The sequence below is a fragment of the Taudactylus pleione genome, unplaced genomic scaffold (genome assembly GCF_031769625.1).
Source record: "Taudactylus pleione unplaced genomic scaffold, aTauple2 ptg000003l, whole genome shotgun sequence".
NCBI classification, from domain to species: domain Eukaryota; kingdom Metazoa; phylum Chordata; class Amphibia; order Anura; family Myobatrachidae; genus Taudactylus; species Taudactylus pleione.
In genome coordinates, this window is record NW_028284406.1 from 3,876,700 (window position 1) to 3,892,743 (window position 16,044).

At 46.0% G+C, this 16,044-nt stretch overlaps 1 protein-coding gene across 1 annotated transcript in view; it reads right to left on the reverse strand.

Moving 5' to 3' along the window:
* Positions 1-16,044, reverse strand: part of GPR107 (G protein-coupled receptor 107) — a 59,533-nt gene that overhangs the window by 30,864 nt on the left and 12,625 nt on the right. Inside the window, exons 5-12 of the mRNA XM_088467043.1 lie at positions 15,207-15,355; positions 12,518-12,957; positions 10,269-10,310; positions 9,411-9,512; positions 7,695-7,828; positions 6,443-6,518; positions 5,408-5,481; positions 4,555-4,672 (exon numbers count right to left, since the gene is read on the reverse strand). Coding sequence (XP_088323169.1) covers positions 4,555-4,672; positions 5,408-5,481; positions 6,443-6,518; positions 7,695-7,828; positions 9,411-9,512; positions 10,269-10,310; positions 12,518-12,957; positions 15,207-15,355 — 1,135 coding nt within the window. The remainder of the gene's footprint in view (positions 1-4,554; positions 4,673-5,407; positions 5,482-6,442; positions 6,519-7,694; positions 7,829-9,410; positions 9,513-10,268; positions 10,311-12,517; positions 12,958-15,206; positions 15,356-16,044) is intronic.

The window sequence follows — 16,044 nt, forward strand, 5'->3', positions numbered from 1 at the left end:
TTAGGCGCACCCCCGGGAGGGTAAGGTTTAGTGTGCGGAGAGAGGGGGTTAGGTTTACGCACCCCTGGGGGGAGGTTGGGGTTAGGCACTAGGGGGAGGTTAGGAGAAGGGGGGAGGATAGGGCTAGGCACCCCCCAGGAGGGTTAGGTTTAGGTGCGGAGAGAGAGACTGCGCACCTTGCCGCTAACACACGAGAGAAGGCATGCATCTAAGCGGAGACCATATTCCATCTATATCATCATTTATATGCATTAATCATTGGTATCTGTTATATTTGGTTGAGATGAGACCTTTGCAAGGTACAGTGATACAAAGATGTATCAGGGATGGAAATTTATATGGGAGGTCTCTGGAGTGGTAGACAGGGGGATTAGGAGAAATGTATAGACATATTTATTTTTATTTATTTATTTATATAGCGCACACCTATTCCGCAGCGCTTTACAGAGAAGAGTTGACCATTCACGTCAGTCCCTGCCCCAGTGGAGCTTACAATCTATATTCTCTATGCTCACACACATACACACTAGGGTTAATTTATATTTGGAGCCAATTAACCTACCAGTATATTTTTGGAATGTGGCAGGAAACCGGAGCACCCGGAGGAAACCCACGCAAGCACAGGGAGAATATACAAACTCCACACAGGTAGGGACGTGGAGGGAATCGAACCCACGACCTCAGTGCTGTGAGGCAGTAACGCTAAGCATTACACCGTCTTACTGGTCAGTAAGCCTGGAATGTAGCTAAATAAACTAATATTGTTGAGTCGCTCAAAAATCCGATTTTCCAATGGACCGAAAACATGGTGTACTGACTAGATCCAGCCCCTGCCCACTGCAAACACGGTATACTGACTAACTAGTCCTACTACCCAGGGGAAAACATGGTGTACTGACTAACCAAGCCTTCAACCCAAGGTAAACACGGTGCGCACTGACTAACTATTCCTACTACCCACTGCAAACACGGTATACTGACTAACTAGTCCTACTACCCAGGGGAAAACATGGTGTACTGACTAGATCCAGCTCCTGCCCACTGCAAACACGGTATACTGACTAACTAGTCCTACTACCCAAGGGAAAACATGGTGTACTGACTAGATCCAGCCCCTGCCCACTGCAAACACGGTATACTGACTAACTAGTCCTACTACCCAAGGGAAAACATGGTGTACTGACTAACCAAGCCTTCAACCCAAGGTAAACACGGTGCGCACTGACTAACTATTCCTACTACCCACTGCAAACACGGTATACTGACTAACTAGTCCTACTACCCAGGGGAAAACATGGTGTACTGACTAGATCCAGCTCCTGCCCACTGCAAACACAGTATACTGACTAACTAGTCCTACTACCCAAGGGAAAACATGGTGTACTGACTAGATCCAGCCCCTGCCCACTGCAAACACGGTATACTGACTAACTAGTCCTACTACCCAAGGGAAAACATGGTGTACTGACTAGATCCAGCCCCTGCCCACTGCAAACACGGTATACTGACTAACTAGTCCTACTACCCAAGGGAAAACATGGTGTACTGACTAACCAAGCCTTCAACCCAAGGTAAACACGGTGCGCACTGACTAACTATTCCTACTACCCACTGCAAACACGGTATACTGACTAACTAGTCCTACTACCCAGGGGAAAACATGGTGTACTGACTAGATCCAGCTCCTGCCCACTGCAAACACGGCATACTGACTAACTAGTCCTACTACCCAGGGGAAAACATGGTGTACTGACTAGATCCAGCCCCTGCCCACTGCAAACACGGTATACTGACTAACTAGTCCTACTACCCAGGGGAAAACATGGTGTACTGACTAACCAAGCCTTCAACCCAAGGTAAACACGGTGCGCACTGACTAACTATTCCTACTACCCACTGCAAACACGGTATACTGACTAACTAGTCCTACTACCCAGGGGAAAACATGGTGTACTGACTAGATCCAGCTCCTGCCCACTGCAAACACGGTATACTGACTAACTAGTCCTACTACCCAAGGGAAAACATGGTGTACTGACTAGATCCAGCCCCTGCCCACTGCAAACACGGTATACTGACTAACTAGTCCTACTACCCAAGGGAAAACATGGTGTACTGACTAGATCCAGCCCCTGCCCACTGCAAACACGGTATACTGACTAACTAGTCCTACTACCCAAGGGAAAACATGGTGTACTGACTAACCAAGCCTTCAACCCAAGGTAAACACGGTGCGCACTGACTAACTATTCCTACTACCCACTGCAAACACGGTATACTGACTAACTAGTCCTACTACCCAGGGGAAAACATGGTGTACTGACTAGATCCAGCTCCTGCCCACTGCAAACACAGTATACTGACTAACTAGTCCTACTACCCAAGGGAAAACATGGTGTACTGACTAGATTCAGCCCCTGCCCACTGCAAACACGGTATACTGACTAACTAGTCCTACTACCCAAGGGAAAACATGGTGTACTGACTAGATCCAGCCCCTGCCCACTGCAAACACGGTATACTGACTAACTAGTCCTACTACCCAAGGGAAAACATGGTGTACTGACTAACCAAGCCTTCAACCCAAGGTAAACACGGTGCGCACTGACTAACTATTCCTACTACCCACTGCAAACACGGTATACTGACTAACTAGTCCTACTACCCAGGGGAAAACATGGTGTACTGACTAGATCCAGCTCCTGCCCACTGCAAACACGGCATACTGACTAACTAGTCCTACTACCCAGGGGAAAACATGGTGTACTGACTAGATCCAGCCCCTGCCCACTGCAAACACGGTATACTGACTAACTAGTCCTACTACCCAAGGGAAAACATGGTGTACTGACTAACCAAGCCTTCAACCCAAGGTAAACACGGTGCGCACTGACTAACTATTCCTACTACCCACTGCAAACACGGTATACTGACTAACTAGTCCTACTACCCAGGGGAAAACATGGTGTACTGACTAGATCCAGCCCCTGCCCACTGCAAACACGGCATACTGACTAACTAGTCCTACTACCCAGGGGAAAACATGGTGTACTGACTAACCAAGCCTTCAACCCAAGGTAAACACGGTGCGCACTGACTAACTAGTCCTACTACCCACTGCAAACACGGTATACTGACTAACTAGTCCTACTACCCAGGGGAAAACATGGTGTACTGACTAGATCCAGCTCCTGCCCACTGCAAACACGGTATACTGACTAACTAGTCCTACTACCCAAGGGAAAACATGGTGTACTGACTAGATCCAGCCCCTGCCCACTGCAAACACGGTATACTGACTAACTAGTCCTACTACCCAAGGGAAAACATGGTGTACTGACTAGATCCAGCCCCTGCCCACTGCAAACACGGTATACTGACTAACTAGTCCTACTACCCAAGGGAAAACATGGTGTACTGACTAACCAAGCCTTCAACCCAAGGTAAACACGGTGCGCACTGACTAACTATTCCTACTACCCACTGCAAACACGGTATACTGACTAACTAGTCCTACTACCCAGGGGAAACATGGTGTACTGACTAGATCCAGCTCCTGCCCACTGCAAACACGGCATACTGACTAACTAGTCCTACTACCCAGGGGAAAACATGGTGTACTGACTAGATCCAGCCCCTGCCCACTGCAAACACGGTATACTGACTAACTAGTCCTACTACCCAGGGGAAAACATGGTGTACTGACTAGATCCAGCCCCTGCCCACTGCAAACACGGTATACTGACTAACTAGTCCTACTACCCAGGGGAAAACATGGTGTAATGACTAACCAAGCCTTCTACCCAAGGTAAACACGGTGCGCACTGACTAACTAGTCCTACTACCCACTGTAAACAGAGAGTGTACCGACTCTCACCAGTCCTACTACCCACTTTTACACATGGACTCTAACCAGTCCTACTATGCACTGTAACCAGTCCAACTTCCAAATGTAAACAGTGCACCTACTTTCACCAGTCCTACTACCCACTGTAAACATGAACTCTAACCAGTCCTACAACGCACTGTAAACAATGCACTGACTCTAACCAGTCATTCTACCCAAGCTAAACACGGTACACGGGCTCTAACCAGTCATTCTACCCAAGCTAAACACAGTGTACTGACTAACCGTTCCTACTACCCACTGTAAACATAGTGTACTGACTAACCAATCCTACTACGCACAGTAAACACTCAGTACCGACTAACCAGTCCTACTATGCACTGTAAACACTCAGTACCGACTAACCAGTCCTACTATGCACTGTAAACACAATGTACTGACACTAACCAGTCCTACTATTCACTGTAAACACGTTGCACTGACTCTACCCAGTCCTACTACCCACTGTAGACATGATGCACTGACTATTAAAACATGGTGTACTAACTGTAACCAGTCCTCCTACCCAACGTAAATCAGAGCTGTTGCCGCTGACTGATCATAGCTCATCTTTTCTATAGGAGTCAGCCAAGGCAGAGAATTCTTATTTCTAGAGGCTGCCGATGGAATGTGCACTAGTGCAGAGCCTGGCGGAGTGCTGTCCTCACCTGCAGGGGGATGACAATCATGAAGATCTTTTTATCCTTGTCGGAGAGGATGTGTTTCACGAAAGCCCAGCCTGTTCCTATAAGAGCGATGGTGATGAACAGCAGAGCGCCTTTCAGCCTGGCAAAGAAGACACAAGTCTTAGAGCTGCAAAACCAATGGTCTGTGTGGTGAAAGCAAAAAGCCACAAACATTACAGAGGTCCAATAACATGTCAGTATAAACCTTCTACAAAGTGATGTGTATATCTGCTAAGATTCCTGTAAATGATGCATGTATAAAGGTCGATCTCTAATGCGGTAACTTCAGTGTTCATTAAGGAGAATGGAGTATTGTAAGAAGTAATGCAGGAGCTACTGTACATTATTACACTTCGTTTCACAATCTGCACAAAGCGCCTCTCTGGGTATTATTTCAGTTTATTTCCTAAAGGATTCAAAAATAAATAGTGGACAACAATAATAATAATAAATAATAATAATAAAACAAACAAAAAAAAAACAAACAAACAAAAAACCACTCTGCTCTTTGCTAAAAAGTCATTCGCAAACAAACTTTGCGTTGGTATCCAGGGGCATCAGGAGATCTGTCAGGGACCTGTTGCAAATATAGGTAACTCTTTATATGCTGCAGGGGGTGTGGCCATGTCATCAAGGAGGCGTGGCTGCGCCCCTGGAACGCTCGGGCCTCTTTGTCGGGTGGCTTGCCCGAGCCCCATACACCAATAGGCCGTACTCCTCTGATGGTAGTTTGATCTACGTGACTCACTAAAGTGTTCAGGTATGTCCAAAGCGTAGGCATGATCAGACTTTAGAAGCCGTAAAGGAGCGGCCCTAATGCCAATGTCATACTTACAAGTGAGTGATGTAATAGACCACAGCCCACCCCTCGATCGGGTAACCCTGGGTCGCGATGTAATGATAATCAATCTGAAAGCAGAGGGGATGAAATTAGTGGTGTACACAGCTTCAGTATCCAAAATGGGAAGAGGTTAGATTGTCCACAGTTACAATTATTATGTGGACAGCGTAATGCCGCTGAGATACTATTGCTCATTAAAGAATTCTAACCGTATATACCATGCTTTGTCACACTATTAAAATGCTTGAATTTGCATTATACCGCATATGTCATGTCATCAGCATTGTGCTGTCCATAGTAATTGTTGACATTTTAACAGGCGACTAATCGTACCAGTCCCTTCAAAACCTCAGAATTTTAGAAGAATGCGTCTTTCACAAATGACACATAATGCAAATGTTTTTTATTGCTACATTGCACAGTATTCTCCAGCGGCTCACCTGCCAAGTAGAGGACTTACAAAGTTGTTGGACTTGTCTCCCAAGCTACGCTGCTGTATAGGTTCTGTTCTCTCCAGCCCTACAAATCGGGACACTGACCACTGGTCACACACAAATATGTAACAATGCACCACACAGCCATGTTACTGTGTAATATTCGTTGCCTATGTTTCTGCAAATGCACCCCCTTTTAACATAGAGTGCATGGATCTGTACATCACAATTGTGTCACCGATCCACTCTCTTGCTGCAAAAATACTGCTCCGGAAGTGGGTTCAGGCGCGTTTCATGCACATTGATGTGAGATATGTGTAAGGGACACCTGTAATAAATAGTCACATATTCCCCTCCCTCTTATGGATTCATTTAGGCCACAAATAGGTCTGTGCCCATTTCCAGTCAGACCTGAGTAACTTTACTTTGGCAGTTCCAAAAGTGGAATCAGTGCGCGCATATGTACACGGGAGGCTGATAAACAGGAACATTTGCGCAGTATGAAATAATCTGAGTGTCGGCATTTTTGCAGTTTCAGAAAAGACTTTTAATGTTTCACTCCTTAGGTTGTAGCGTTAGAAAAACCGATACCTACCGCATGGAAGACCAAAGACAGGGACTTTGTGAAGGGCAGTGCGGCCATCAGCCAATGGATCTTAAATATGTCGCTCCTAGAGCAGAGAAGACAGCGATTATTCCCTCTCTCAAGCAACTAGAGATCATTCCGATACATTTACTAGTGGTGCACCGGGAGTCGGGGGAAACCTTACACTGTCCACCAAGGTGCAATCCCAGACACAATGCAAAGGGAAAATCACAGGGATCAGACTGGGAGACTGTACTTTGCAGGACAATCTAGTGTTATTTTCTCTAAAGTGGAAAATCAGTCACTCCTACCTAGTTTAGTTCATATTGAAGCACTAAGCAGATACTGCATCAAACAGTGATCTGTACACAATTCATTCGATTCTCCATCTAGACTACCAACCAATCTCCGGCTTCTGTAACACACCGATACACCTTCCTCTTACTTAGAAGAACAAGTGATGTGATCTGCGCCAATGAGGGAGAGAAATAGAGCCCAGCAAAAGGGGAAAAAGCAGGTCTGCGGCACTGGGGATCTTAAAGCCTTTTAAAATTAACAAAACATTGCGATCGGTCCACTTTAATTAGACCGCTAAACCTGAGTTTACATTTTTAGACCAGAAGCATGAAGACAGAACACGTTGATCAGCGTTACCCCGACACCTCACTGCAGCACTTATAAAAAGTAACGTTTTACGGACATCGGAAACTCCTCCCACACATTGAGACTCGTCCCTGTGCATGTATCAACCAAATCCACACACCGGTCTGTCCAGCTGTCACTCAAGTGCCGCCTGCGTAGTTAGGGAAGCCCCTAACACTGCAACCTGCCGAAGAGTAGCACAGTCTCTCCAGTTATTATAACCTTCTTCCTCGTGGGTGAAAATGCAGCTTTAAAGAGGGGAATACTTTAATTTGAATCTGATTAGAATTATATTTAGGTCTTTTATTTTGGCACCAAACTTTTTGGAGGGTTTGCCATAGATCTCTATGGGTGCAGCTCATCCCAATCAAATACACAATGACTTTTAATTCACCCTAGGTGCATAAAAAAAAAAAAAAGGTAAAACCTACAGTTTGCCCATTAGCTTTGCATAACGCAGAATACTACATATTCCACGTCGAACCTTTAAAACTAGGCGCAGTATTGCAACAAAAAGGTACTTGCAAGCTTCAGCTAGTTCCTACTTAGGTATTTTCCCTTTAATCCCAAATCTGAACATATAAAGTTTAACAATGTAAATGAGTAGCTAATTCTACACCTGCGCTTCCTGAGGATATGAACCCAGACTAAACCGGAGAGGAAGAAGAACAACGCCATTGAGATGTACAGCTTGGGAAGAGGGATTTCGTCTGCTGAGAGGTAATTCTCAAGGTTCCTCTCTGTGATAAGAATCTGCAAGACATATGTATAGAGTAAAAGAAAGAAAATTAGGAAAAAACAGTAGTGATTGTCTCTTGCATCGTATTAAACATTTCAGTTCTCACTGAACACTTTCATAGAAGAACCCTCCCCCACCCCCCCCCAAAAAAAAAAACCCTCAAAAAGGAATAACTCAGCTCTCATCTCCAAGACTCAGTTATCATAACTCCCTCACCCCTTCTGTAGTCTCAGCTCTCATACAGCCCCCACTCCCTCTGTACTCTCAGCTCTCATACCTCCCTCACCCCTTCTGTACTCTCAGCTCTCATACAGCCCCCGCTCCCTCTGTACTCTCAGCTCTCATACAGCCCCCGCTCCCTCTGTACTCTCAGCTCTCATAATTCCCTCACCCCTTCTGTACTCAGCTCTCATACAGCCCCCGCTCCCTCTGGACTCTCAGCTCTCATACAGCCCCCGCTCCCTCTGGACTCTCAGCTCTCATACCTCCCTCATCCCTTTACACTCAGCTCTCCTACCTCCCTCACCCCTTCTATCCTCTCAGCTCTCCTACCTCCCTCACCCCTTCTATCCTCTCAGCTCTCCTACCTCCCTCACCCCTTCTATCCTCTCAGCTCTCCTACCTCCCTCTCCCCTTCTATACTCAGCTCCCATACCTCCCTCACCCCTTCTATCCTCTCAGCTCTCCTACCACCCTCACCCCTTCTATCCTCTCAGCTCTCATACCTCCCTCAACTTTTCTATACTCTCCCTTGCCCCCTTCTGTAGTCTCAGCTCTCATACCTCCCTCACCCCTCCTGCACTCTCAGCTCGCATACCTCCCTCACCCCTTCTGTACTCTCAGCTCTCATACAGCCCCCGCTCCCTCTGTACTCTCAGCTCTCATACAGCCCCCGCTCCCTCTGTACTCTCAGCTCTCATAATTCCCTCACCCCTTCTGTACTCTCAGCTCTCATACAGCCCCCGCTCCCTCTGGACTCTCAGCTCTCATACAGCCCCCGCTCCCTCTGGACTCTGAGCTCTCATACCTCCCTCATCCCTTTACACTCAGCTCTCCTACCTCCCTCACCCCTTCTATCCTCTCAGCTCTCCTACCTCCCTCACCCCTTCTATCCTCTCAGCTCTCCTACCTCCCTCACCCCTTCTATCCTCTCAGCTCTCCTACGTCCCTCACCCCTTCTATACTCAGCTCCCATACCTCCCTCACCCCTTCTATCCTCTCAGCTCTCCTACCACCCTCACCCTTTCTATACTCTCCCTTGCCCCCTTCTGTAGTCTCCGCTCTCATACCTCCCTCACCCATTCTGTAGTCTCAGCTCTCACCCCTTCTGTAGCCACCACTCCCTTTGTAGTCTCAGTTCTCATACCTCCCTCATCTCTCTTCTGCAGTCACAACTCTCACAACTTCCCTAAGCGCTCCAGCGACATCAGCTCTTAAACCTCCCCCCCCATATCTCTGAGCCCTTTTACATCAATACAATACACAGTGTTCGCCATCATTAGAAGCGACGAGATAGAAGCTGCAGTGCTGTACATTACATTATGTTTTTATTTACCATGCAACAGAATAAAATACATCCACATATGGTGTACTCACATCCAGGCTGAATGGACTCTGCTCTTTGCTGTCTTTAACACAGCTGTGGAAGTATAAGCTGTACAGTCCCTCCAGATCTGCCGAGCTCACATTAAATAAAAACTAGAAAATCAAACAAAAAGAAATGGATTTAAAGCCAACCATACACAGTAAGGTGAATTAAAAAAAAAACAAAAAAAAACAAACATTAACTGGCCTGTGCACAATTGGTGGCTCCATTCAAAATGCTATTCAGTCTTAAGAAGGCTGCAAGACGGCTGTCCAATGTGGGCGAGAATGGGCCAATCAGAGTTTAGAGTGGGAAGTCTGATCACTCCTGGAACTCCGAGCAGCTTACTAGAAGCGTCAGAAGACCGTGCACACAGGCAGATCTTGGTTGTTTTTGGCACGTCCAAAAATGAGCCATGTTCATTATTTGTGCCACAAATGCAATGTTAGGGCAATAGCCAATATCAACAGTAATATAAATGGCTTTAACAATGTTACAAATGAAGGCAACCTTAATAAAGAATAGCATTAAACCAGTGGTTCTCATACTCGGTCCTCAGGACCCCACGCAGGTCACATTTACCAGGTCAGCCAGCAGGCGTACTGGTGACACATTTTAAAAGATCTGCAGGAGTAGCCAATTATTTCACTTGTGATTCTGTGAGGAGAACTGGAAAACATGCACTGCTTGGAGTTCTGAGGACAGAGTTTGAGAACCTGTGCTGTAAACAGTCCGATTGGTTTTTAATGATCCAGCAAAATGGAAAATCAGGTTGCATGGTCGTCCCCATAGCTACGTGTGTATCGGCCGTAACATTTAAGCTGCATAATATGCAAGTTTTGAAGAAAGCGGACAATGAAAAAACGTACCTGAAAGGACGCAACACCCTTTTCGACTCGCATTGGATAACACTGTAACAAAGGGAGAACAGAGGTAACACTAAATCGCTCATTAGGAATAAAGATACTGGCCGGAGGAGGGAAAGGAAGACAAAGCGAAGCTGAAACCATCCGATGTGTTGTATTAAATATTATCTGTCTCCTCCATCACACATTATATTCATTTCATTTTGTTTCTCTTTGGAGCATATGTTTTTTTTATTTTTTATTATGCCTTACAAACAGGTAATAGGAATAACGTTTCATCACATACCCAGCTTGGTGCTGCCCTCGAAATAGATCAGGAGAACAGATTGAACTAATTTACCACTTTGGCCCGTATTCAATTAGTGATAAAATTTTGCATGCCGGACTTTTCGCCATATTCAATTCCAAAACGATGCCACTTTTCGGAGACACGCGAAGTCAGAACAGGCGAAAAGTGGTGTCAGAATCGGGGAAATCAGCCTGAACCCCCCAATAAGCTGCAGAAACATTGAGGATCAACGTAGTAGTGCCCGATTAGCCCTAATAAAACTGTTTGGGGTACTTAAGTTCGCACAATTGCCACTAATTGGGGTCTTTGCACAAGTGGTGAAGAATGGCAAAGAATGGTTAAAATAAGTAGTCCTGGCAAATTTGGGGTACCTGAAAATGGGTGCAAGAGTGTTTGAATGTCTCTAAAGTGAACTTTTAAATAATGTGAAATTCCATCCCCAAAACACTTGACCCCCTTCTTATAGCCCCCCCAGAACCTTATTTCGCTAGTTTGCGAACTTGTCCCCCCACTTTGCACTTTTTCGCCTCCAAATTCAAAGTACTTTTTTGGGGTGTACTTAAGCTTTTTTTAGGATTTTTTTTTTACTCAGTTGTCCACTGGAGGGGCTGTCCCAAGAGTTTCCCCACCTTTGCACCCCCAAACAAAAATTTTGCACTTCTTTTTTCCACCTATTCAGAGGCGAATCTTTCGCCCTATTACATTGCATTTCCGCGTACACGAAAAGCAGATGGAATTGAATACGGCGATACTTTTTGCGGATCTCGGCTTTTCGCTTCTAATTGAATACGGGCCTTTGGCTGGCTCCACCTGCCCCCGCTCGGATATACAGCCGTGGCTAGAAGTTTTGAGAATGACACAAGTATTGGTTTTCACAAAGTTTGCTGCTTCAGTGTTTTTAGACCTATTTGTCAGATGTTACTATGGTATACTGAAGTAACTTTACAGGCATTTCATAAGTGCCAAAGGCTTTTATTGACAATTGCCTTAAGTTTATGCAAAGAGTCAATATTTGCAGTGTTGACCCTTCTTTTTCAAGACCTCTGCAATTCGCCCTGGCATGCTGCCACTCAACTTCTGGGCCACATACTGACTGACGGCCGCCCATTCTTGCCTAATCAATGCTTGGAGTTTGTCAGAATTTGTGGGTGTTTGTTTGTCCACCCGCCTCTTGAGGATTGACCACAAGTTCTCAATGGGATTAAGGTCTGGGGAGTTTCCTGGCCATGGACCCAAAATTTCGATGTTTTGTTCCCAGAGCCACTTAGTTATCACTTTTTCCTAATGGCAATGTGCTCCATCATGCTGGGAAAGGCATTGTTCATCACCAAACTGTTCTTGGATGGTTGGGAGAAGATGATCTTGGAGGACGTTTTGGTACCATGCTTTATTCATGGCTGTGTTCTTAGGGAAAATTGTGAGTGATCCCACTCCCTTGGCTGAGTAGCAACCCCACACATGAATGGTCTCAGGACGCTTTAAAATTTTGAGTCCATGGCCAGGAAACTCCCCAGACCTTAATCCCATTGAGAACTGTTGATGCAATGTAACCCTGTCCCAAAACGGCCACCACTGGAATTGGTGCAGTATTTCAAGTGCCTATTTGAATTTATGTCTAAGATGGAGACTGGTTTTGGCTGTATATAAAGAGCACGTTGCTGATCATCCCTACTAAAGAGGTGGGTGCAACATTCCTTTTAAACAATATTTGACCACTAAACCCCATTTTCTTTCTAATAAATAGGTAAGACAGGTAAGGTGTTGTAGTAGTCCAAAAATAAATAAGTAAATAAATAAATATGACCAATGTCAGCAAATCACAATGAACTTGTACATAGATTGCCGGGTGAAGTTATTCGACACAAAATGAAGAAACAGAACAAAAAAGGCTAAATAAAAGTCCATCAACGACTATAATTTGCGTTGGTCTTACATGTAATATCAGAAACATAAGTCCAATTACCGTGTCACTCTTTGAAGTCTTTTGATCCGGCTTGTCAGCGGCCTTCCCCTGAGCCTCCGGCTTGTCAGCGGCCTTCCCCTGAGCCTCCGGCTTGTCAGCGGCCTTCCCCTGAGCCTCCGGCTTGTCAGCGGCCTTCCCCTGAGCCTCCGGCTTGTCAGCGGCCTTCCCCTGAGCCTCCGGCTTGTCACCGGCCTTCCCCTGAGCCTCCGGCTTGTCACCGGCCTTCCCCTGAGCCTCCGGCTTGTCACCGGCCTTCCCCTGAGCCTCCGGCTTGTCACCGGCCTTCCCCTGAGCCTCCGGCTTGTCACCGGCCTTCCCCTGAGCCTCCGGCTTGTCACCGGCCTTCCCCTGAGCCTCCGGCTTGTCACCGGCCTTCCCCTGCCGCTTGTCACCGGCCTCTGATTTCACCCCATTCTTCGCCTGCACCTCCCGATTCATCTCTTTGACATAAGCAAAAAAATACACAAGTGCAATATAATATACAAGTCTGCCTGCTAATATGAACTACATTGCAGTGTACATTAAATCCTTACATTAAATAAAGCTTAAAAGGAACAATGGCTTGCAAATGTCTTCAATCCCCTCCCCTAAAAAGTCAACAGATTTGTATGCATTAAAAAGTACACTTACACAGATTGTTCCAGACAGTATATGTATTGTGAACCAGTAGGCTCCTATTTCATGATATGTATGCAAAAAAAAAAAATGACAACTGAAAATGTTGATGGTTTTCAACCCTTTTGCTATGGAAGCTCAAGTTTACACAGATATAAGATACTGCCCTAACAATTGGCTTTCAGTCAGTCTAACTGTGAATCACTAATCAAGTGCTTTGATTTCCCAGTGTGCACTGTTGGATCAATTGTGAGGATATGGAACTTTAGCAGACATAACTCTGGGTAAATCCAAGGTAAAAGGAATCTGCATCAGCCCCTCCTGCGCTCGGCATCCAGCTTTATAGGGCCCCAGGTCTCCTGCCTTGGAGAGACTTTGCAGCACCAATAGGTGAATGGCAGAGGACCTCAAGAGCAGATTAGACAGAAGGACCAAATCGGTTTTCAGGAAGCGACTGGTCGAGGAAGGGCCGCAGACTGCATACAGAAGCTGAATACACCAGTGAGGTAGGAGAGGGCTATTACAAGGTTTCTTAAAAACACTGTTGAGAACGAATTAAAAAAAAAAAAACAATATCCACCTTACCCCCTACTCTGCTTTAGGGAACCATGGATTGTTCTATTGTGTAATGTTTATATGATTGTTCTGTATAAAACAGCCAGGAACCTTGTTTCGGTTGCACATTGCTTGACTGTGCAATGTTTATATGATTTTGCTGTATAAATGAGAGCCTCACATTAGCAGCCTTACCCTTGGATGGGGTTGGGTAGGGGATCCTAGCGGCCGGGATGCTGGCGACCACAATACCGACAGTGGCATCCCGACAGTCAGAATCCCTACCCAACTAGGTAAGTATACCAACACTAAGCCCCTAGCCCTACCCCCGGCAGCCTAACCCTATCCCCCCCCCCGCCTCCCGGCAGCCTATCCCTATGCCCATCCCTCGCCCCCGGCAGCCTAACCCTATCCCCCCTCCCCCCCGGCAGCCTAGCCCTAACACTCACCCTAGTGCAGGGGTGGGCAATAAGTGACCCTCCAGCTGTTGCAGAACTACACATCCCAGCATGCCTTGCAACAGTTTTAGCATGGTCAGATAGCAAAATGGTTGCAGGGCATGCTGGGATGTGTAGTTCTACAACATCCGTGGGGGTCATTTATTGCCCACCCCTACCCTAGTGTCTAACCCTAATACTTACCTCCGGGATGCCGGCGGTCAGGATACTGGCACCGGTATTTTGGGCACTGGCATCCCAAACGCCGGGATGCCAACTACATCCCCTTGGACGTCCAGTGCCAGCAACTATATGACAGACTGTCAAGTGTCAGGACCTGTGTCCGGTGTGGGGCTCCTCTAGAATGATGATTTGTACCCACTGATGACACATTCATTTCTGAAACCAAGTATACAAACCTTTTAATTATTCACTTAACCTGATAAAGTCTCATTTGGCGTTGGACAGGCAAAAAAATCTGCAGGAGAATAATTTTTTTTTGTGGGTTTAGGGCATACGGTCTGGGAGAAGTTCACGCATCAGCGCACATTTAAATGTGGGACAGACACACACCGCGCAAGATCTATGTCCCCTGAATCTCGCCAATGATAGAAACCATTTTGTTACAGTGATACATGCTTGTATCTGGCATTAAATAACGTCTAAATGTGATTAATTGCTACAGAACAGGAGAGACATGGATCACGTCCCTCCTGCCTTAACACGGATGGCCCCCCGGGGAGGAAGACCAGGTGATGTCACTACAGCGTCAATGAGTGTCTACGGCAACCCCCAATATTGAAGCTGTGAATCTGGTTCCATTGTCACTGATAAAACGGGCTATCCCTCCATTTTTGTCAATTATAAAAAGTAAAAGAAAAGAAATCTCGCTATGTTTAAAAAAAAAGAAAAAACAAAAAACAAAGCACTGTAAAAAAAAAAAAAAACGAACATAACAGAAGCAAAAATAACTCAGAAAAATAGTATGGAATATGCAAACAATACAAAGTTAAAACTGCCCTAGGTTGGAAAAACCAAACTAACACAGAACCAGGAGTAGTCAGAAATGCCAGCTCTCTTACCATTCTCTCTGCGTTCTCGCTTTACTACCGACCGCTTGGACTCCATTTTTCCAGTGGAACTTTCAACAGTAGCACTTTTTTCCGTCTCCTCCGGAATTGAAAACACAATGTGTGGTAACGGGACATTTGTGTTCTTTGTGAGACAAACGCTATAATGGATAATAAGAAAAGATCGCAGTGAACGCCGACTTAATAAAAGGTTAACGATACGGCATTTTGTGTAATGTTACTATACCAAACCATACAAAACACAATGACATGCTGTAGAGTACCTACTGTCCCCTAACCTGTTGTCCGTGCACGTACATACCCTCCTGTATACTGACATGACCCCCCTCATCCCGATCCCACACACATAATTCCATGGGTCGGGGGGGGGGGGGCCCACACCGGACACCCTGCTCCCAGAGATTTACCAATGCCCGTGCGGTTGCCCCTCCCGTATCCTAGCTTACAGCGTGCGGCCATCTTTCCTGCTATGTATTCAGAAAAATGGCGTCACATAGCAAGCGCCATCTACCTGGTTATGTATTCGGAAAGATGGCGCCGAACAGCACTTTGACCTCATCTGCGCTTATGTCTCCTTTACAAATACATAGCCTGAGCGATGGCTGCCTTGGGCAGCATGGACAGTCACCGGGGGTGGTCCTCCTGCCAATAGGCGCATTCATCTCTCTCTACTTTTTTTTGGCAATCATTTTTATTGACTCAGTAAGCACAGAAATTTTACATCTTTCATGGACAAACATCATCATTCCTGGACAAAAGTCCATGGAAGATGATGTTTGTCCATGAAAGATGACGTTTTGCCTCTTTCTGAGACCCGATTTTTGGAGGG